The sequence below is a fragment of the Aplidium turbinatum genome, chromosome 17, assembly GCF_918807975.1.
Source record: "Aplidium turbinatum chromosome 17, kaAplTurb1.1, whole genome shotgun sequence".
Lineage (NCBI taxonomy): Eukaryota > Metazoa > Chordata > Ascidiacea > Aplousobranchia > Polyclinidae > Aplidium > Aplidium turbinatum.
Window position 1 is genome coordinate 6,359,640 of NC_137488.1, and position 23,427 is coordinate 6,383,066.

Here is a 23,427-nt window from a genome sequence, read left to right on the forward strand (position 1 = left end):
GAAGGTAACTTGTGCTATGAGACACAGGTGAAATTGCTTGTATTAAAAAATTTGATCTTAAAATACAGAATACAATAAACAGAATTTAGCAAGAAAATTTATCAAGATCTAAAAAGATGCGGTTGTAGCAACACAAATACTTACAGCAAACGCCAGAAATACTGAGTTAAAATGACTATTACGTCCTTATACCTCTAAAAGCTGTGAAAACGTTAAAAACTTTATTCGTAAACCATTGAATTACGCGATCAATTGCGTACTTACATATTCACTTTAAAAAATAATATTCGCATTTTTTCGACGTCTAATAGACATCAGTGAATATCAAACAGACGTAAAGTAAGTCAATGACACAAACAACATACTAACTAATGAAATCCGTCTGTTTTAATTGATTTTACGTCTGCATCAATGTAAAAAGGACCACAAGTTGAACTAAAGAAAGTGAAAAAGAATCAGCCAATTCGTTGACTAGCTAACTTTAAAGAATCAACGTTAAATTACGTTAAACTTTCAGCGTCAGCAGTTACACGCTAAAGTTGATTTCATATAATCATGTCTGTTGAGGTCAAGCAACGAGGAAGTGAAGAATAAATACAATCAGAGGAACCAATGGATATCCACAATTAGGTTTCAAAATATGAAGGGATTTCATGCGTATGCAAAGCGCCGATAAACGTAACAAAACAAAAAGTCAGCAAAAAATAATTGATCTTATCTGCGAATGCGTCTTTACAAAAACCCCATACCCAGACAGCAAAATCCGTCAATTTTACATTGATTCAACGTCTGCAAACGTTGAATCAATATAAAATTGACGGATTTTGCTGTCTGGGCAGTTGATCAAAGTTTTAAAAGAAGTTTTCGAGCAACAACGAGATGCCGAAATGCGATTAAGTGCAACTAGGACTTGCAAAAGCTCAACAGCAAAACTGGTAAACCCGGAAAGAAAATTAGTCTTTTTTACACTGATTCAACGTCTGCAGACGTAGATTCAATCTAGAGGACTGGTTTGCTGACCGGGGCAGCATCATGTACGCTGCATTGCGACACGAGCCTTTCATTTTCCAAGAAACAAAGTGATATTTTAGCATACCTTAATCAAATGCATCTCTATTTCCTCATAATCTATATCGTAAATGGGGCAAACTGGGGTTAGCATACCAGTGTCATCCACTGTCGCACAGCTGTCAGCACAATTTATTGTAACATGATTTTCATCGCATCACTTTTCGTCGATAAAGTACCAATGAGCTTACGCGATATACGAGCAAGCGAATGAACGGAAAGATTGTAAAACGTGGTGAGTGTAACTTGTCGAATCACTTGATGTGAAAACCTCCAAAATATATTTATTTCTTCTATTGCGAAGCCCATCATCCTCGAAGACAAGGGATAGCCATCATTACTCCCTTGAAAGGCAACGAGGATGCAGGACCGTCTCGGGCCTGGAACAACTTAGCCGACTAATTAGTCCGTTTTTACATTGATTCAACGTCAGCAGACGTCAACTCAATGCAAAAAGGGCGGATTGGCAAAAAAGGTGCAAAAATGGCATGTCAACCCATTTTTACATTAATTCAACGTCTGGTCAATGTAAAATCGGACTAATATGCTGCTTGGGATGTGGAATAATCTCTTTCTCACAGTCTCAATGCTAATAACAGGCTAACAGTACCAAAACTTTGTGCAAAAACTGATCGAAGAGAAAGCTGTATATGAACAATTATTGAACATGCATTTCATCTAAGAGCGTAAATTAAGTTGTTGAGCAGCAGAAGGAAAATACGCTTGATGGGATTTAGGTGACGCCACACTGACAAAATTTCTCCTTTTTATTTTAATTTAACGTTTGCAGACGTTGAATTCGGACAGAAAGAAGCAATTTTGCGAGCTGGCAATGTGATAGAGTACTGATGTATGAAACTGAACAGATAAATATCGTAGCGTAGTGTATAAAGTAGGTTCTGAAATGCGCCAGCACCCTAAAAGGAGCGGTTTCAATGACGTATTCCACATTGCACCGTATCTGTAAGCGCCGACTACACAGTATAAAAACATTTCTAAAATCCTACACAAAATTATTTTGAAAGATTGCGATTCTAGATTACGTAAATTCAACATTCCACAATGGTTAAAAACATGAAAGTACTGAAAGAGGTTTTACAGAGGTTTGCTTGTTTAAAAAGACAAAATAACTATCATTTATTATGTTCAGGAGCTCTAAGCTGTAAACCAGAAGAAAAAATATGAAAAGTTACCACATAAAATATTTATAGAAATACCAATAAAAATAAGCATCGGGATAAAAGCAACACAACATAGCACAAGAGTTAAGTACCGGCGAAAAATTTCGGTACCTTTGACGTTTATACTACGTCAAAAACATAAAGTAAGGTGAAGGATGAAATTTTCTTTGTATGCACGATAGATAGTTTGGATTTTACTGAATAGCAAGACAGCAAAATCCCAATTCTTACATTGATCCAACGTCTGCAGACGTTGGATCTGGGAATCTGGATTTTGCTGTCTGGGATAGGAGCAATCATTATTATTTATCATAATAAAAATATAAATCATCAGAATCAGTTTTGAACATTGAATACTTTCGGATCATTCCAATGCTATTCAATACGCGAATACGTTAATTCAACGTCAGAAAAGGTTGAGTAAGTTTATAAAACATCACATTTGTTCATTTAATAAAAAAGATCTGAGTTGGGTTCACAAAGCGGTGGTATGCACACCATCATCATCAGAAGAATAATCGCCCCTGTCATGAACTTTGGCCAACAGCTCCTTTTTCAAAGCAGACATTCCAGAGTCAGGGGGAGTGTGGGAGCGATTTTCTTGACTTTGATCGTTAGTCAGGGCCGGATCATTGCTGCTTTCAGAAGGGCCGTTGTGCAGGGGGTGTTCGGGGATGGGGTTAACTGTTGCTTTACGAGATGATACACGGGGTTTGGGTTTAACCGGTTTCTCATCCCCTGGGGGGACATCCTCTCCCGGAAGAGATTCTTTTGGGGGCTGCGGCGGGGGCACATGAGGTTTCCGTGTCGAAAAGCGCTTTGCAGCAATGGGTGGCTTTGTAGGGGTGGGATTTCCGTTAGAAGGTGGGGCACTGAAACTTGTTATCATAGAAGGCGATGACTTTGTTCGTTCGTGGGTTTTACTGCAAATTTACATAATATTACGTCGGTTAGGGAGCACAAAAATACAAGGCACCTGATGGACATTACAACAATTTGGCCGAAAAAAAAAATCTTTTTTGATTTAATTCAATGTCTGCAGACGTTGCAGACATAGAATAATCGTACTGTACAAAGATACTGATTTGCTGGCTGAAAAGTGATATTCTCAGGTTACACCCAACCTAATCTAAAAAAATCCGTGATCTTATGTAAGGTACAATAATATAAAACCAAGTTGAACCCTTGGAACACAGACCCCTGCAGTGGGCCGTGGAACAAATAATATAATCTTTTAGCGTTTTGCCTTGCAAACACAATAATATTTTCTACAGATACCACGCTCAAGTGTTTTTCTAGTCAAGCCGAAACAAAGGTAATTACGTTAAAAAGAGCAACAACATTAATTTATTGTCAATTCAAATGAAACTGGTATCGATGGTAATCATAAAGGAACAAATTAAAACAGCACCAAAGCATCAAATTTCTCATTTTCTTGTTATAAAATATATATTGTTCCAGATCTATCGAACTTCAAGTACAAAGTCTTCTTATAGCAGAAAATATAACTCTAGAACAGACTGATTGAGGTTTTACCACACTTAGATAGCACCAAGCATGCACAAAGTGAGCCAGCCAATGAAAGCAGAACAACATATTGACAACAATAACATGATGCGTTGTACTGGTGCAAATTAAGCTAAACTATCACACGATGTATAAAGTGATAATCTGCTTTTATTCCGACGTTGACGTTTTTTGAATTGGTTTCACGCTGATTGTAAACCGTGCAGTAGTTAGTGCGTACACAATTCGATTCATCCTGACTGACACCGTTCACTCTCTTCTTTGCCGTTATTTAAGTTTCTTGTTGATCGTAAACATTTAAACCTCCTTTCTCTAATTCAAACTTTGCGCGCGATAATTTTGTCTAGAAGTTGAATTTTCATTTTGCATGTTTAGTTGATTTCAGCAACATGGTCCTGTGTTTTGCCATGCTAGACAGGTAGTCACTACCTGGTCTAGCTCCCTGAAGAAGTCAGTCGTGTCTGATTGACGAAACGTCGGAATAAAAGCAGATTATCACTTTATAGTTATACATTGTGTGATAGTTTAGCTTAATTTGCGCCAGAAGAACACATCGTGTTATTTAACTAAATGCCTGGTGGACAGCCTCATTCAATTTTCAGCATATTGGCAACAAGTTGAGGTACTCACGCAGAGGTTGGTGGTGGACCCTGGGGCGGAGGGGGCGCCCTTTTCTGTTTCCTTGGCTTCTGGTTGACGCTGTGAGCACAGTGAACAATTGTTTGTGAACGAACATCAAGACACAAAAGCAAAATGGTGTCTCTCAAAACTTAACAATTACGTGAACGAAAGACGACGCATGCGCTTCGCATAACTCTCCCAGACAGCAAATCAACCATTTTTACACGTCTGCAGAAGTTGAATCAATGTAAAAAAAAAACGATTGAATTGCTGTATGGGTTTGAATTAAAAACAATGCCATCGACCTTTATGACAGCAAAACTTTACATCAACGTTCCCCGGATAGACGTAGAAATCACGTGACTTACTTGTCTGACGACAAAGTCAAGTCGGAGGAAGAGTTGCGTGAGTGTGTTGGAGATTTGAAACTTTTAGAGTTTGCTGGTGGGGACAAGGGAGGGGCACTTTGTTGAGGGGCAGCGTCAGGGGTGGGCGGTTGATTGAAGGTGTACGAGGTGGCATTGGGAGTCACCACAAAGTCAATATCTGTAAAAATGTGTTGATCAAGATCAAGGAACAAAAATGATGGAAGAACTTGAAAATATGATCTACAAAAAAACATCACAGCAACATTAAGTTATTTAGTGAATCTTTAGCATAAATCGGCTCGGTGGCTTAGTAGCTCTGAATCGACAGGCATGGGTTCGATACCCTGTCGGGTCGTCAAAGACTTTTTAAAAGTGGTACTGAATCGAATTCCTGCTTGGCACTGAGCAATGGAATGGATTCGGGTAATTATGTACTCAGTTGGGCCTCTATACGGTTGCATTGACACTGTCTGCTTGGTAAACCGCTGAGGAGCAACGCATTCTGCGATGCATACAGACTACAGAGCTATATAAAAACAAGCATTATTATTATAATGTGGCATTATTTTGGCTAGTTTGTTTCTTGCCTACTGAACTAAGCAAGCACTAAAATGACGAGTTATGCCATGTCTTAATAGAAATGGTTTTATGAATATAATATTGCACTGTTTGTTGAGTTACTTTGAAATGTCAGTAAAAATTAAGTTTTATAACACGAAAGAACGCTACAAGTAAAGTTTTTGTCGAATGTCAGCTGTCTTTATGAAAGCTTTGCTCAAAGAGCGCTACGCTGGTTTGATAGCTCAAAAATGTAATTATCAGCCATCACTCCTTTCTCATCCAAGCAATTCTATAATGGGTGATATTCCAAATCAAGAAATACATCAAACACTGTGCAGTGTGCACTGAATGCATATCTAACTGGTTTATTTTCAGTTAAAGACAACTTACCTCCAGGGAAGAACCAATCGGAATACGTGATCACTAGTTCGATAATGTTCGTCACAACATTAGATGTCATCATACACGCACTGAAAGTGAAAACTATAGTGTCATCATCAAGCCGTGATTGGAAAAAAAATTTGAAAGAAAATGTTAAAAAGGAATGATCGCAAGAAGAAATATTTTATGATTCGGTAAAGCAGCAATTCCTTATGCCAGATCTTGCATCACCAAAGTGGTAACGGTAAGCTAAGATATTACTTTGCTCAGAATAATTAAGTATTTTTGTCACAAACCACAGTCCCATGGATTAGGTTCTGCTGCATGGAGAGTGGACCTTCATTAATCCTAACTCTGAACCACACATGAGTGCTTGCATTATTGGACACCTAGCCAAATTTATAGATTAGTTAAACGTTTTCAGACGTTAAATAAAAAAAGTTATTACCCAGCTAGCAAAATCCGTCATTTTTACATTGGAACGTTGAATCAATGTAAAAATGATGGAATTTGCTACCTGGGTAGCTGGCTGGGAAAGAAGTGATTCAACTACACAAAATAAGCTCGCTAATTGCTGAGAAATAAGTGCAGCTCTCTTTCAACACGCTTTGCATAATGGAAGTACCATTCTTCTAGATTTCAATTATCAATCTTGCAGTAAAAGCTTTGTTGCAATTACTTAAACGCATCCGCGATTTACATAATCATACCCTTTAGCTTTTATGCTTCATTGCTAAGCCACGCATTACAAAAGCACTGAAGGTTTCATTTCCGTGCACTTTGCTAACGATATCAATTCGACGTCTACTGACGGTAATACAAATTCATTTCTTAGATGCCCAAGAATCATGATGATATGGCCATTAATGTTATTGCTGCGAGGTTTTGAACCAACTTCATGCGACAATTGTGAAAGTACGTTGTTTCAACGAAAACGAGATGCAATGTAGTGCAGTAACTAACAACTTCTGGAATCAAACAAGGCAGTGGCACTACAGCATGAGTTTTGTTGTCTGCAGATTTTTGTTGCGTTTGAAAGTTTTGGGACTTAACCAGCATCCATAGACAAAATGAATATAATGTTAACGTTTTAAAACAAAACACTTGCAAAAGTGCATGATAAACTCGTGAATTCCTGACAAGCTAAGGACGCAATTTCGACAAAGAAACATACTGGTATCTTTCTTTGAAGACAGCTGTTGCGTTTTTTTTTTAAATTAGTCCTCATTAACACTTAGAAATGTTGGTTTATGATACAAACACACAGTTGCGTCGTCTCTCCCTACCTCATGTCATCCACGGTAGACCACAACAGGTTGGGAGCCAACACCACGGCAAGGTTACTGGCCGTCATCTTATTCGCATCCTGGTTCTCAACGACCAACGCGCAAAACTTCATCAGGTATCTGCCATAAGATCAAGCACCCGATTCAAAAGCGGGTTTTTCGAAGCCCCCTTTTTAAGCAATTAAATTATTTTTTTAAGTAAACGTTTTGCTCACTAAACATAAGTGAATCAAATTCCTATACTGAGAACATAGTGCAGTGTATTTTCTTCATGAATACTTGCAACTTAATAAACCCAAAACCCCAGCTATGTATCACCACACCTGCAGGAATGGCAGCGACTGGGGAAGGGGTTTGGCTTTGTCGCATTTATTTTTCGCAAGTTAATGATTACAATGTGCAAAGGAAAAAAAAGAGGTAAAAAAATTATCAATTACTGATAGAGCAAACGTTTCTGTGCTAAAATGCAATCTTATGAAACTTCGTGTGGTTAGGCCTGTTCACTTTTCTCTACGGTATCGACGCTGCAAGGCACACGGTACCTGAAGTTTGCTTTGTTTTCACTGGGCAACTTGTCGATGACTTTCCAAATCTCTTGAAGTTTCTGATCGTGGTCTTGCACGCTGCAAAGCAGGTAACTATTACGTTTGATGGATGCAACCAAACATTAAACCAAGTGCACGGCAGTTAAGTAACAATGGTAATCGTGCATGGCAGGATGCATTTCATACAATGCATGTGTCCATGTCTTTCATTGTACAATTTAAGTCGTTGGGTTAGGGGTCATGTAGGAGGACATTTACCACAATTGGCGTTATGAATTCATTGTATCCTCTCAAAGACTGTTGCATATAAGAGATCTAGTTGCTTTGGAATCTAGCGCTTTTTGGTACATTTACAGTTGAATTTAAACAAAAACGATAGAAAATCGTGAACAAGATAAAATATCAAATAGAAATTGAAAATTACTTAGAGGTGGCGATCCATTCCTCATATAAATGATGAGTGAGGAGAGGGTCCGGAAGATCTCGGAAGTACTGCTTCAATACTCCAGCCACCGCATGGATGTCATCTTGAGCTTCATAAGCTCCAAGATCAAGGACTCCTCCATCAACCAGAGCCTTGGATTTACGTAGCTTAGCCGCTCCTCCGCCAATACGAAAGATGCCCTTGATGGAAATAAATAGAGTCATAGCAGAAATTTTAGATCCGGTGGAGAAAAAGTCTAAAAATTGTCAACTCATGAAACAAAGGAATTTTATAGTTAACTGATTACATCCGAAAAAAACACGATTTTGCAAAATAACCACCTCTTGCTTTATCCCATGCTCCATCAGGCACAGAACACAGGCCTCCAGTGGAGAGGCAATTTCACGTTCAGTTCTTTGAAGGTGTTCAGCGAGCGGACGGCCAAAACAAGTACTGACGACAGTTTTATCTGTAAATAAACAAATAAAAATAGTTAGGCAACCAGGATTATGATGCACTGAATTTTGAAACTCCAATCGCTAGCGTTCATCAAGAGAGGTTTTACGAGAGCACTGATGTTTTCGTTCGCGGAGCGTGGTATGTGCTCGGAGGTCGTTCTCAAGTTGGACCTGATAGATATCATACGACTGTGTGTGCCGGGTGTGAATGCAAATGCATGCCGAAGGTTTGTGGCAGATGCAAGTTGATACCAGCAGCGCGTAAATTCAAATGTATCAGGGCAGTGTGTAGATGCGAATTTATGTAGATGATATGTGAAAAAGAGGCTGCAATCACGATAGTGCAAACAGGTGGTGTGTATATGCAGACGGAGTTTGTATTCGAAAGTATACAGATAATGTATGAATGCATGTTAACAAAGGTCGTATACGATTACGAGTACACTGCATACAGGAGCTGCCTCTAAATGCACGACTTCAAATGGCAGGATATAAACAATAAACACACCGATGAAATGAGATTCTACGCCCACTTTAAGAGATGGTTTTACATAATCGGCACCATTCGTATCACGTAATAATCTAATTCGGAATGGCCCGTTTCGGTGAGTCCGATTCGGTAAGTCCGATCCCTTAACGGGGGATTTTTTCAATTTTTTTTTTTAATTATCGGGTACTGTAGCCTAATTATCATTGCCGTTTTAGGGTTAGGGGTTAGGGTTAGAGGTTAGAAACTCACCGAATCAGACTCACCGAATCGGACTCGCCGAATAGTAGCAGACCCAATCTAATTTGTAATCAATGCCGCAATATTTCTCCACAAACTCAAGTTTCCAGCTACCACAAAGACATTTGCATGTAAACTACAACTCTGGCACAATCAGCGATCCGAATGCCGGCCGTATCCTCACATATTGTACTTCACTGAAGTGAGAACAAATACGTTACCGTGATTGTATGCAGAGCTTGGTGTTTGCCCTGTACAAGCCAACTGTATAGGCTACGTCTATTTACAGTGGTAATAGTTAGGCAAAGTTTAACCAACTAAAAAGGGAAATGCACCATTTGACTATTTGACGACATAACAGTAACGTAAAAATACCATTGTTTCACATCACAAATAGTAGAAGAATTGTTTAGAGGTTGTGAAAAAACTCATTTAAAAGGTAGACAAATAATGGGAAGGCAAAACTTTTCAAAAGACTAAAATAAACATTTTTGTTTGTTTAACCTAACACTTCGCCGATAAAGGAACTGTGTTTTAAGAATATCTTGCTTTCTAACGTGACTAGAACGCAACTATAACATCACTTTGAGTTATGATATTAATGTAAAGTAACCATGCGACAATGATAGGGCATTTGAAGATTTGGATTTAAGAATTCCTTCGCAAAAGAAAGTTCTTAAGATAAAGGTTCGACTCTTGCAAAGCTGCAGCAAATCATGCAAGTTGGACGGGGTGTGACAATGTTAACTGGAAATTAAGCGTTTCCATACTTTGACCATCAGTACAAACAAAAAAATTCAACTTTGTGTCTTTGCACGCTTACACTCAGGACTTCATTTGCGTCACATGCACATACTTCTGAAATATGACATGCACAAAGCTTTCCAGAGGGAAACCGGTTTTGATGATCTAATTAAAAAAAGTATACAGTGTCGTTGTCGTAACATTGTAGGCAAAAGTGATATTTTTAGACATTTCACCACCATTTCAGTAAAACTATACCAGGTGTTTCGCTATGAACGACTCAAGGTTGCTTTCCAACATAGTCTAGTGATGGACAATGTGACAATAATTGCAATAAGTGCAACTACAATTTACAAACAACTTGGCCAAAAAATACATTGCAAAAGCGTCAACAATTTTATCCACAACCATTAATAATCACCTTGAATGTTATTAATTTCCGGCTCTAGTTTCTCCAGCAGGGCAACGCATTTTCGGTGGTAATCCAGCTGCTTAGCGTGAAACTAAAAAAAACAAAAAAACTTAAAGGTGAGTAAATTGTAAAGTGGAAGCACTGCCAATGATGACGTCGCAGAGCGATCGAGGGCCAAGAAAAGTTGTGGAAATGCATACAAAGCGCCCGTTCTTTTTTTGTTTGGCAGCTGCTTAGTTTCCTCTTGCAACTGCTCAGCTTTCTTTGAAGTTACAGCAAGCTTCGGCAACGAAAAGTGAACAAACATCGGAACACGTTAATTGTTTTCTAGTGGAAAATCAATGTAACAGAACTTACGATCATAATCCCCGACAACAAAATCTGCCAATAGCAGGTTTTTGCTGTCTGGGGTGTTGTCACGGTTCAATCCGAACCAGAAAACAAAAAGAAGCTTGACCGTGGATTCGAACCACGAACCCACACTCAGCAAGAATGCAAACTGGCGGCAACAGTGAATCGTGTTTAGTCTGTACGTCCTGGATCACAGCCTTGCCACAATCAATTGAAGTGAAAGAAAACAGTTGATATGACAAGACTGTAAACGCTGACGAGTGATTTATTGAGGACCGGCCAAAAGTTTATCGTTGAATTCTTTTCGAATTGTACGAAGGTAACTCAACCGTGACCTCGTCGCGATATCAGCATTGTTTGAACCCGGTGACATAGTTATGACAATTCAAACAACAGAATTATTCACAAAAACCAAGAATTCATAAATATACATCACATGGTAAAGAAATAGCCTAGCTTTTGACTAGCTTCCGATCTACAGTAATTATTTTTTTCCATTTTTATAAACCTTACTGTTAACGCAATAATAAAACTAAAAAGCATAATAGTAATACCTTAAATAAAGCAAAATCAAACAATGCAAGCAACTTCCATCGTTGCATGTTGGAGTTCATAACTTCATAGAACAATCAAGAATGGCTCATCTTGTTTTTGACAAAAGTTTTTTAGTCAATAAATTTGCCAATTCAAAAAAATTGTTAACATTACACGTCTTACTAACATCGGACATTCTTTGACCGTGGCTGATTTCTCTCGATAGAAATTCGAACATCTCGGTGATCAGTTGGTCCTAAGGAAGGAAATGTGATCAGAAAAGACCAAGTAAAGGAAATAATGTAGTATATACTAGTACACACTACACAGTGGTTCTTAAACTGGGGGGCGTGAAGATTCTCGAAGGGAGGCGCGAACGTGGTAGGCTGTTTGAGTGTTTGTACCAACATGCCACTGTATTATACAAGTCGTGAGCAAAAATGTTGGCAACAAGTTACCTTGTGCCACGATTATTGACTGGTAAGTGGTAATAAGACCTGGTTTTGACTGTAGTTCCCAGCGTCTATTCATGCGGTTTTTGTTTAATCCATTGTTCGGTAAAAATGGCTGTTCGTGACGTTATTTTGCGTGAAAGTGGCTTCTCTGTACTTGCAAGTGTGAAGACACAAGCTCGGAACAAACTTGAATGGGAACCTGACATGCGATGTGCGTTGTCTTCAACTAAGCCACGAATTAACCTGCTGGCTTCGAAAAAGCAGTTACATCCTTTTCAATACTGCGAGGAAAAGGAGATTGTGTTCCATCTAATCTTTTGATTAATATATGATGGAAAATAAACTTTGTTTGCTGTAAAATTCAAAACATGTAAAACTTATGTAGTTTGACTCTGATTTATAAATTAAAACGAGAAAAGGGGGAATAAAGTTTAAGGTGACGTCAAGGACAAGCAGCCCAAACAGTTTAAGAACCCCTGAAATAGTATATAAGCAGTTTACGATAATACTGCTACAGCTCGACTCTTCTTGATCACTGTAACAAAAGCATTTTCATAAAAGGTTGAAACACCATCGTTTTAGTCTGGGATCGCCTTGTAGGTACTACAAAGTGGATAATCTGCCACAAACGGTAAGCTAGTCAAATAAAAATGGCGGTTTCCGATGTTTACCCCACCCCATATGGGGTGGACTGCGGAAAATTCTTGATAGACCAGCCCAGATATGGGGAGCCCAATGTCACCGCAGTTTATTGGGAGACGATCATCAGTCATCATAAGTCCACCGCCAATGCGTGAAACCGGGCTGGGGGCTTCTAACTGTACAAGCCTGCCCTGTCACACATAACATCATCACAAATGGACTTCGTTTGGTCCAGGTCCAAAACAAGGCCAGTCGCTTCTATAAAGTTGTTTAGGGTGGTCGTGGCTACGCACTCAATCTTGACCAGCTACATGTCCACTGCGGTCCAAAAAGGTAGACGGCGTCGACACGTTGTAACTACTACGTAAAAATGTCGTCAGTTTCTCAAACAAGTGTCATACTTTAGCAAATGCTATCCATCATTTTATAGAAAAAAAGACTCGTTGGAAAGGAAGTTAGATCAATTCACAAGCCACGGTTCTCCCGAATGATAAGCAAAAAATAGGGACTTCACGTTGAGTGGAATCCATCAGGCACTCTCGCACAGAATATTAGTGACAACAACGCCAAACAGCTGCAGCCATTTCAAAAACAAAGTGGCGCAGAACGAATGACACGAAAATCAACTTGTAACATCACCCTACTTTGCACTGCTCCATTCTGATCACAGCCTGGTCGTATTCATCTTTCAAGGCGTCCGCTTTGGCCGATGCCTGCTGCTGATTGATACCAGGCGTTCCAAGAGATTTCTGTGCTTTGAGATGGGTTTGATAAGCACTGTCGCGATCCAAAACTAATTTTTTTAGTCGTTCTCGCTGCTTTAGGATGTTTGGAATTTCTGACTGCAAACACAGCGATGGTTATACTTTGAATCAAAAGTCGCCTAATCTAAATAATAAACTTCATAAAATAGAAGAAAGGTTTTCGGACTCCCACCCAGAGAAAATTTGTTTTTGCCGAGTTGTTTTTCCACATCATCGTCAAAAACGGCTCAGAAATACAACAGGCTGTTCAGAAGACTCCAGGAACGTTCACAAGACTCTACGGGGACCGCTCTTTTCAGAGCGCAACAGTTTTAATGTCGACAAGTACCGTCGTCCCACCATCTTACCGTTGAACACCGAGGGCATCACATCCAGCAAGATTGATATGATCAAGCAGCTTGCTCATAAGATTAAAAAACGGAGGTGTTCAAAGTAAAAATAAACGCTCATTGTTCTGTTGATAGTCAGGTTCAGGTAAATCTAATCTTTCACAGTACCAAATACTTTTTGAAACAAGTAGAAAGTAACTATCAGGTGTAATATTGAAATGAGATCCTAAAAGCTTACTACAATAAACAATCAAAAAAATAAGCTGAAAACGGTATATCTTCAATGCATATTGTGCTAAATATATATAGCAAAGAAGTTTGATCTAAGAACAATAGGAAACAAGTAGCCAATGGCTAACACTTACTTCAACTAGATTTTGCAATGGCGAAACGATATGTTCATCCACAAACATTTCATAGAGTGCCTTCTCTTTCGCAAGCCCACTCTGTGCTTCAGCGCATACTTTCATTGCATGACTGAGGTAATGTTGAATACATAAGATATATACATGTAACACTAATATTTATACGTTTCTCAATACAAGAAAATGCAGTCAAACTGACACGAATGTGTACAATTGTACAATGTATCTTTATATTGAAAACCTAAATCAGGTAAGCATGTAAGACAAATTTGTCAACTTTCTAAGTGAATTTACGAAAAAAAAAACTCATCCAACAATGATAACAACAATAAAATGACAAAAAAACAATATTACACTGTCATCGTCTATTAACCAATCATTATATTGGACATTGGTAGGCCTGCGCCTACTACAAATGCACTGATGACAAAAGCCTTGATCTTGTAGGCATAATAAAAACCTTGAATAGTACTATACCGCATACAAATTTCGCAAAAATCATTGAAAGCAAATTCGTACATACCCCAAGATTTGGTTTGGTTCGTTTTCATTGAGCAAAGTTTTACACGCATCTTGCATTACTTGGCCGAGAACACTTTCAGAGAGGCGTTTCTGGAAATCCAAGGTGTGTATTCAAAATAACAAAGCTACAGTAGAGGAGGATCAAGCAACAACATTGACAGCAATAAACTTTCTCCTACTAGATTTGGAATTGGAATCTTAGAACCTCTAATGTGCAAACTATACTTCTATGTGGTAAGCATTACCGGTTCATAAATCGTTTTCAATACAGATTTTTAAGAAAATTGTGTGCTTTTGCATAGCAATAGGCTAGTGCTCGTTTCCTGACACCTTATTGCCGGGGCAAACAGAAGTCAATGGCCAAAACTTTTATACCCTCATTACCCTGTGTGAAGTTTATATATAAAACGTCTACAAACTAGCTTCAGGTTGATTTCAAAGGTAAATATGCATGGAAATAGTCTAGGCTATCACTGCAAACGGTACTCCGTTTCTGAGGTGATCATGTTCTGTATGATATCCTTAGTCCTACCATTTGCCAATGTACAGTTGTACAGTAGTACACCCTTTTATTAATCATTTAAATATATACCTAAATTTATTTTGTTGTTAACCTTGTATATATAAAACTATGTAAGATATAATGCCGGAATGGCCCGTTTCGGCGAATCCAATTCGGCTAGTCTGATTCAGCGAATGCCCTATTCAGCAAGAGCCCTTTTCAGCGAGTTCCCTAATCGGCGATTTTTTCAATTTTGTTTTTAAATTATCGGGTACCGTAGCCTAACTATTATTGCCGTTTTAGGGTTAGGGGTTGGGGTTAGAGGTTAGGGTTGGAGTTAGGGGGTTAAGAGTTAGGGGGTTAAGGGTTAGGGGGTTATTTGAACGTTTAGCGACGTTAAAACGATGTAAAAGCGGCAATGATAATTAGGCTACGGTACCCAACAATTTTAAAAAAAATTTCAAAAAATCACCGAATAGGGCACTCGCCGAAAAGGGCTCTCGCCGAATAGGGCTCTCGCCGAATAGGGCACTCGCCGAATCGAACTAGCCGAATTGGACTCGCCGTATCGGACTCGCCGAATAGTAGCAGACCCATATAATGCAGCCTGCCATAATTTCTATTGAAAGCATATACTCTGAGTTTCAACAACGATTGGAAGATGAAAACGATTCATTTTTCTTAAAAAACAAACACTGCATACCAATCTTCTATCAATATCTCCAGCTCCATGGCTCTGCATGCATTGGGAGAGCTTTTTGTACGTTGGCAGACATGCTGACTTAACATGTTCCATATGCTTTTCAATCTGTGAATATTTATTGCAAACGCATTGAGATTTTCCTTTATTAAACTTTATTAAGTTAATATAGATCATGACACAATGAAACAATCTTCTTCGTCGTATCCCACACGACCGCAGTCCAGAGCATCATGCAAGTTCTTGCTCTATCGTTGAACTTAGCTAAATCATGTGCAGAGGAAGTGTGAATAATCCTGTGCAAAAGATGAAGGCAGCAACTACGATTATGTGGCCTTCCCCCACAAGTAACTGCAACCAAAGCTAACAAGCACCACAAGTAAAACCAATGTCTTCACCTTCACCATGACAATAAAACAATGATCAACTCAGGCGTTTCTCTGCTGTTTGTTATCCATGGAAATTGCAAACACTAGTTGTAAAAATAATGGCTGCAAGTTTTTTTTAAACCTTTTCATAAATTCTTTGCCCTAAAAAATATTTTTGCATGATCTATATATTTGAATTAAATAATGACCCAGATTTAAGTAAAAGATATATATTGTGTTGAAAATGAGAGACATATTAAAAATAAAAATTTAAAAAAATGACAATAATTATAACCAGGTTTTACTTTTGCATCCATTGCGACGACATACAGAACTCTGTTGTCATACTACAGACAACTGAAAGCAGCAGGGACATATAGTCACCACTCAGCTGCTACCCTTATTTTGGTATGAATGCCATTTAGTGTATTTGCCAAGATGAGCTATACAAAATCGCATAGAATGTTCTTATTAGCACAAACTCATCAATACTATTAATTTAGTGTCATGTACAGTATACTGCATACCCGCAGTGACAATGTTAAACACTTTCTTTGAAAATGAAGGGAAGAGCTGCTACTCATAAAACATTAATACACGATGGACTCACTAACCCGATTCACAAAAAGTTGCCTAATATGGGTTACGATCACATAATGACACTACTGTACTATGATAGAAGGTGAGATATGTACTTCAGAAAAAAACACGGTGGAATATATACTTGACTTAATACAGAGAATGAGTGCAACGAATCAGTTCAATGTAGATTGTAGATGATCTATCTTCGTGAATAATCATATAATTAATTAAGCCAATTTTAGCAAAGCATCTACATTCTACAAACTCAAAGTGTACGCCTGTACGGTATGTATATTTTTAACACATAATAGAAAAAAATCTGTGAAAACAACAAACTAAAAATGTGACTACAAGATAAGGTAATGTGGTTTGACAATTTTGCTAAGGCTGGTAGCAAGAAGTCTATTAATGCGACAGTGGGCCTTATCTTTTCGAATACACGTAGTTACAAATTTATGACAAAATGTGAAACATAAGGACACAAAAAGCTTCCATTTTAAGACAAAACTTACTTGGAAATTTGTGAAATATTTTAGACAACCAAAATAACACTAACCTGAAGAAGTTGTTCATTTAAAACCTCATTTTTGTTTGCCCTGAAACATATGCAATGTTTAGCACCTTTTAGAATTTCAACACTAGGCAATCCAGAAATATTAAACAGAATCAAGAATTTCGAATCAAAGTGGAAAGGTTTGAAAGTTGTCTGTCAATAACACTGGTCTACACAAAATTTAAGGTTTGGGTTTTGACAACTCATTTTAGCTAATTTTGGGGCGCTGAATTCGAAAATGAACTCAGATTTTCTCTATCACATCACGTTTTTGAGATATGAAATATCCCTAATTTTAAAAAAAAATCAATTTTTGCCCCCCCTCTGTTGTCAAAACAAGGAATTCTGATGCAATAAACACTGTTTTACCTGCAATAATCTACTTTTAATTACCAAACAAGCATTCTATATAATATTATATTCACACAAGTTTGCGTTGTCTTTATTAAAATTTCATGCCTTGGAATAAAAAATAGGCATGCAAAAGAGCAACCATAATAACATTAACATCAAACGCTACATTATGCGGACGAACATGTCGATAGGACAGTGACAAGGTATTATCTGAATTATAGCCTACAGTTCACACAATATGCACATAGACATTCCAATGGAGTGCAGAAATTCTGAAGACACACACAGAAATAGCAAAGTGCCAAAATAAAGATTGACTCAAAGGGACTTGGGCAGGGCGAGTTCAGAAACAGTTAAAAAAAGAGCTTTCATACAATATAAACTCTTCACTTATAAGCTTAAAAATGCTCTTTTGAGGGACTTTCTTTTATGAGCAGCATCTGGAATTTCTCTTTTAAAACTCCAGCAATAGTCGGCCATCATATGACAGTCCCACCGATCTTGATAACGTTCCTCCATAATTTTAATATCCTGGTGGAAACGTTCACCCTGTTCTTCACTAACTTTCCCAAGGTTTTCTGGAAACTCATCCGCATGGCTCTTCAAATAGTGAACTTTGATGCTCATCCTGCATCCCAAATCTTCAAAACTAAGCAGTAGCTCTCTTAAGAGATCTTTATAATTTTCTGCTTTTCTGTTTCCCAAAAAATTTCTCACAACAGCACCGAAAGCATTCCAAGCTCTAGCCTCGAATGGCAACATTGATTTTACAAAATTTTCATCCTTTAACAATTGCTTGATTTGTGGTCCATTGAAAATCCCAGCTCTTTTTTTCTCTTCACTGAGACTAGGAAAAGCATAACATATATACTTAAAACAGATAAAACACTCTCCTTCATAATCCAAAGCTTTTACATATTGTTTCATGAGACCAAGTTTGATGTGAAGAGGAGGCAAGAGGATCTTTTTGATATCAACTAACTGATCACGTATATATGATATTTTTGTCTCCAGGTGTCAAGATGAGCCTTGGAGGCCACTCTTCTTTGTTCCAGTGCTGATCCTTGGCCCTGCTGTCCCAGTAGCATAGGAAACATGGGTATTTGGTGTAGCCACTTTGTAGCCCCAGCAAAACGTTCACCATTTTTAAATCTACACAGATGAGCCCACCATGCTCATGGTACTTTAACTTTTCAAGAACGGTTTTGATGTTCTGATACTTTTCTTTCATTGTCACCGAATGTCCTATCGGAATAGAACCGTACACGTTACCATTGTGAAGTAGAACACACTTCAAACTTCGTTTGGAGCTATCAATGAAAAGTCTCCATTCGTCTGCATCATACTGTGGTAATCCCTTTTCTAGAAGAAGCCCTTCTAACATCATCATATAATCCATCGTCGGTTTGTTCCCCACTAGTGGGGGTGGCCAATTGTTTCCGCACAGCAATTGTTTTAATCCCTTTTCTACATTTCATCCTGTCCCTTGCATCTTCCTCCTTCAGTCCGACTTTTTTAAATTCATCCTTCACTTGTTGTTTCCACGTTCTTCTTGGACGACCGCGTTTCCTCTTCCCATCCACCTTTAGATCTAGTGCCTTTCTAAGAAAACTTCCTTCCTCCCTCCTTATCACATGTCCATACCATCTTACTCCATTTGCCCTTGCCAGTTGGTCTATGGTCTCTCTCATCTCTAGCATATCCAACAATTCTTCAGTCCTTTTTTCCCTTCTCGTTTTCACCCCACCACACATTGCTCTCACCATTGACTTTTCCGTTCTTCTCAGGATTGCCAATTGCCTTCTCTATATTGTTGCAATAAACGAAATCATTGTGGAAAGCAAAATATGGAAGCAGTTCTTCTTCTCGTTCGTGATAAAATGTCACGCTTGTACCACCTTTGAGAAGTTTCCTTTCCTGTAGCCTTGATGCCAATAACTCCGCAGATTGCTTAGGCAAATACAAATCTCTCACTAAATCATTTAATTCCATCTGATTAAACTGGGAAGGCTTGTCTGACAGATCCTCGGGTGCTGGTTGAAAAATTTCACTTTCTCCTTCACTAAACGATGCTTCTGAAGAAGAAATAGCCTCTTCGTGTAGTTCTGGAAGTGATGTAAATACTGGCAGTGGCTTTTCATCACTGTGAGGAACTGGCCGCAATGCCGAATCCAGATTTGGATATTTCAAACGATGTTTACTCTTTTTGTTATATCGTTTCACACTAACAAGACAAAAATAACAATCGTCAACATGATTTTGTTGCTCTCGCCAAATCATGGGTATTCCAAATTTCATTTGTGGACCTTTTCCTTGCGACCAACTTCTCAGACATTCAACGCAGGTCTTGCACACTTTATGAGGAGCCCAGTTTTTGTCCTGGTCCCCCAACTTGACTTTAAAGTAAGCAAGATATGCCCTTTTTACAAACGTGGTAATATTGCATTGTTGAGACTTCAACATGAAGCATCCACAAATGTAACAAAAAATATCCGGATCAATACAACATTTTCTTCTTTTGCTGGAAGCACACATAGCTTGAGATCAAATATAACCTTTCTTTGTTAGTAGTTTTCTAAGAGCAAGTTTTTCCACAGAAACACCACTATACCAAAAACTCTAACCGACTTGAACTCAAACTTATAAAGTATGAAAATACCTTTTCCTTCTACAAACCACTTTTCAGCTTGAACTCTGATGTTGGTCTGTACAATTGTACATGTGCTTTATGAAACTTCTAAATAAATCTTCCTTAGCAAGAATTTATTACTAAGTCAATCTACTCCCACCAGCTGTCTTCCTACGATATTCCATCTGCACACTGTGCACGTGGTTGTGCACAGAGATAGCAGCTGACCCACAGATAACGCCTGAGAAGCCAAGACAGGGAGTTCAAGCCAGCATGGAAAAACTAAACGCTACCAATCTCCACTATGTCCTATTACGATTATCATAACAGGAATTTTTTTTATTTTAGAGGAAATCTGAACCAATTTATAAATTTAGTGTAAAATATCTCTATGTTTGAAAGTTTATAGCTGTCAGAAAATATATATATATATTTGACATTTTACTGCACTAAAAAGGGTAAAAATTGGTCAATTTCATAAAATAATGGCAACAATAGAAAGAAAACTTGATGTGATGGAGAAAATCTGAGTTCATTTTCGGATTCAGCGCCCCAAAATTAGCTAAAATCAGTTGCCAAAACCCAAACCTGAAAAAAAAAGTTGAAATTTGTAGACCAGTGTAATGAAACACGGCTAACTTCTAAAGTTACATAATTTTGTTTTCCGTATGCCATGAAGCATATGTTTTTGCCAGCCAACAATAGCTACCTGCTATACTTTCTTCCCTGTTGAATATTATTACCACTGAATTATATTTTACAAACATGGAGCAATTTTTTTTCCCATAAAAATTAATTTTCCTTCATGCTCGCAGCATCAAACATAAAAATTTGAAATCACATTTGGGTAATAGAAACACTTACCGACCGACTTTTTGATCAGCAATCAAACGATATCGCATAAACTGCTTCTTCATGATGTACTTTTTTTTTATCAAAATTTCATAATAAACACAGTTTAATATCTTAATACATTCAAGAGAAATTTAAGTATTTACAAATTTGATTCCTATGAAAACAATAAAAAAAATCCAAGTTGACAAATAAGCATTAAATGCAAAAGTAGCTTTAAGCATAATCTGTTGTTATGTCAATGTTAAAGCTCACTAAAATGATTTGAGTTGTGTTTGATGAAAACAGTAACGGAATGAAACACCAGGAATTCACTTTAACAGGTGATGGTTTTAAGAACAAAATTAAATTCACAAGAAACTTTTTTATTTCAGTTTGTCATGACAGCGTCCAAACTTTAGATTTTATCAGTATATATATTATTCGATTCAAAATTAGAATGATTCACAAATTAATCAGAGCATCATGTCCAAGATACAAAACTCACATGATACAGGAATTGTGTACCGGTACTTTAACTTAGGAACAAAGTTAAATTAAACCAGTTTTTTACCAACAGCAATAAATTAATAGCAATTTGCATTTACAGTTTGAACTCTACTTCAGTGGTTAATGTTTGGGAAAAGAAGAGACACTTTGAAAATCTTTGTTCATAGTTGCTGTCACAAATTAAAAACACAAAAGTTTCAGTTATTCAGGGAAAACTGTACTACGGTATATAACGTACTTATTTAGTAGGCATGTAACCTGTGCCATGAAGAGAAAACAGTATGAAATGAGATTATTCTTGATAACAATTGGTATTTCTGAATCAGGCTGGCAATGGTAGAGTAGCAAGTTCATGGTGATAAACTACAAAATACATCATTAAAAGGAAAATTTATACAATACAAAACTTAAAAGACAATCCTTATTTATAAATTTAAGCAAGTATATATGCCTTGAATGAGTAATATGTTATTGCAATGTCCTGGAGAAATTATCAGTGACGTTTTGTTCCTTAGAACAGTGTATGCTGTATAGCAATATTTAACAGTTTTTAAACAATTGGCAGTCATTGCTGTAAGGTAGAACATGATCTTTTTAAAGTTTGCTTGTCTGGTGTCTACAATGCCCATTGCCCAGCCCACATGATTTTATTAATTGTTAGTTCCAGCTGCTTGAAAAAACAAACTGAAAGCCATCACCATAAAATAAAGGCGCTTTGTAGCTTTAATCAAGTTACACTTTTGCTTGTTTGGCCGCGGGTTCACCATTACTTCCATCAGTGAACTTATGGTGCTTGCCCTTGAACGGACGCTTCTTTCGTTCATTTGGTCTTTTGCCTTTTTTAGTCTTGAAGTCACGAAACGTCTCATAACACTCTGATGCAATTTTTCCCTTTTCTTCATTCATTGTTTCAAATTTTACTTCTGAGTCTTTGATTGTCAAGACGCAACCTCCTTTCTCTTTCTCGAGTAAGGAAAGAACTTCGGTAGCACAGTCTTTTCCTACAAACAACATGTAACCTTCAGGACCATTTTTTTCAAACCGACTAAAAAATTTGCATTCTGGGGCACCAATTTCATGTAAAACTTGTTTAATGTCAAGATGAGAAATTGTTTCATCAGTTAAATTGGAAACATAAACCCAACTTTTTTCTTCTGCTGTATTATCTGCAGTGTCTTCAGGTTCAGTTTTATCTGATCCACTTTTTTTATTCTTATTCTTTTTTGGCCTTTCTGCACTTTCCGCTTCTTTTTCCTTCCAAAACTCATCTTTAGTCTTTTTTTCAAGCTGATTGTCTTTGTAGTACACCATGGGCGCTTGCAAAAACTTTTCTGCATTTTCTAAGGTTCCAAATGTAGCAAAAAGCGAACCTTTAAATACACCTTGACCCTTATGTGGATTAGTGTAACGGCGCAGTTGAATACCATCAATCTTTCCATACTCTTCTAGAAAATCAGTCAAATCCTCAATAGTTTCTGTTTGAGGAAATCCTTTAATGTATACTGTTCTCTGCTTTAAATCTCTTCTGTATTTTTCATCATTTTCAGGAACTGGTTTGTTTGGTTTTCGTCTAATTCTTTGACCTTCCACATCAACTTCAATCAAGTTGTTAGTGGATTTCTTTAGTGCTGCTAAAATAGTGCCAGGCTCAGAGCACATCTCAGATAATCGTTTAAACTTCAACATTGTGTCCATGCTGAACCATCCTTCATTTTTGCTCATTTGTTCTTTCATGAATTTATCCCGATGTAAATTGAAATCACCAAAGTAAAACTCCACTTGGCGAATCAATTTTTTTTCTAACATGTCTTGTTCAATATTAGGTTCTTCACTTGACATTTTTCAATTATTTGTTTAAAAATTATCAGGAAACGTGCTGTTTGAAACATGATAGTTGCACATATTAAAATTCAATGTTTGACTTCATTTTGTTTTTAAGAAGACTATAATCAACAAGCCAAAAATATTAGTGAAGATTAAGTATAGATTTTGCGATAAAATTAAAAACAGTAGGGATTAAGCACCACTACTTGACACAAACGGCTACTTGACACAAATTCTACTTAATTCTTGCCTTTTGTGAATATCCTATGCAGCATCTACCAAATATACTTAAATAGATGTCTAGATCTA

General features: G+C 37.5%; 2 protein-coding genes across 2 annotated transcripts; both read right to left on the reverse strand.

Moving 5' to 3' along the window:
* Positions 1–20,880, reverse strand: LOC145786412 (rho GTPase-activating protein 17-like). The gene is made up of 16 exons (XM_082598066.1): positions 20,818–20,880; positions 16,974–17,013; positions 15,471–15,575; positions 14,267–14,355; positions 13,744–13,855; positions 12,930–13,127; positions 11,376–11,444; positions 10,313–10,394; positions 8,304–8,431; positions 7,963–8,162; positions 7,536–7,616; positions 6,994–7,113; positions 5,717–5,796; positions 4,766–4,943; positions 4,407–4,475; positions 1–3,172 (listed from the first exon to the last, which is right to left on the reverse strand). The coding sequence occupies exons 1-16, from the start codon at positions 20,868–20,870 to the stop codon at positions 2,725–2,727; spliced, it is 2,052 nt and encodes a 683-aa protein (XP_082454192.1). The 5' UTR covers positions 20,871–20,880; the 3' UTR covers positions 1–2,724.
* Positions 20,881–20,954: 74 nt separating this feature from the next.
* Positions 20,955–23,166, reverse strand: LOC145786900 (la protein homolog). Its single transcript, XM_082598639.1, has one exon. It carries the CDS (start codon positions 23,131–23,133, stop codon positions 22,027–22,029), a length of 1,107 nt encoding a protein of 368 aa, XP_082454765.1. The 5' UTR covers positions 23,134–23,166; the 3' UTR covers positions 20,955–22,026.
* Between the last annotated feature and the right edge of the window lie 261 nt (positions 23,167–23,427).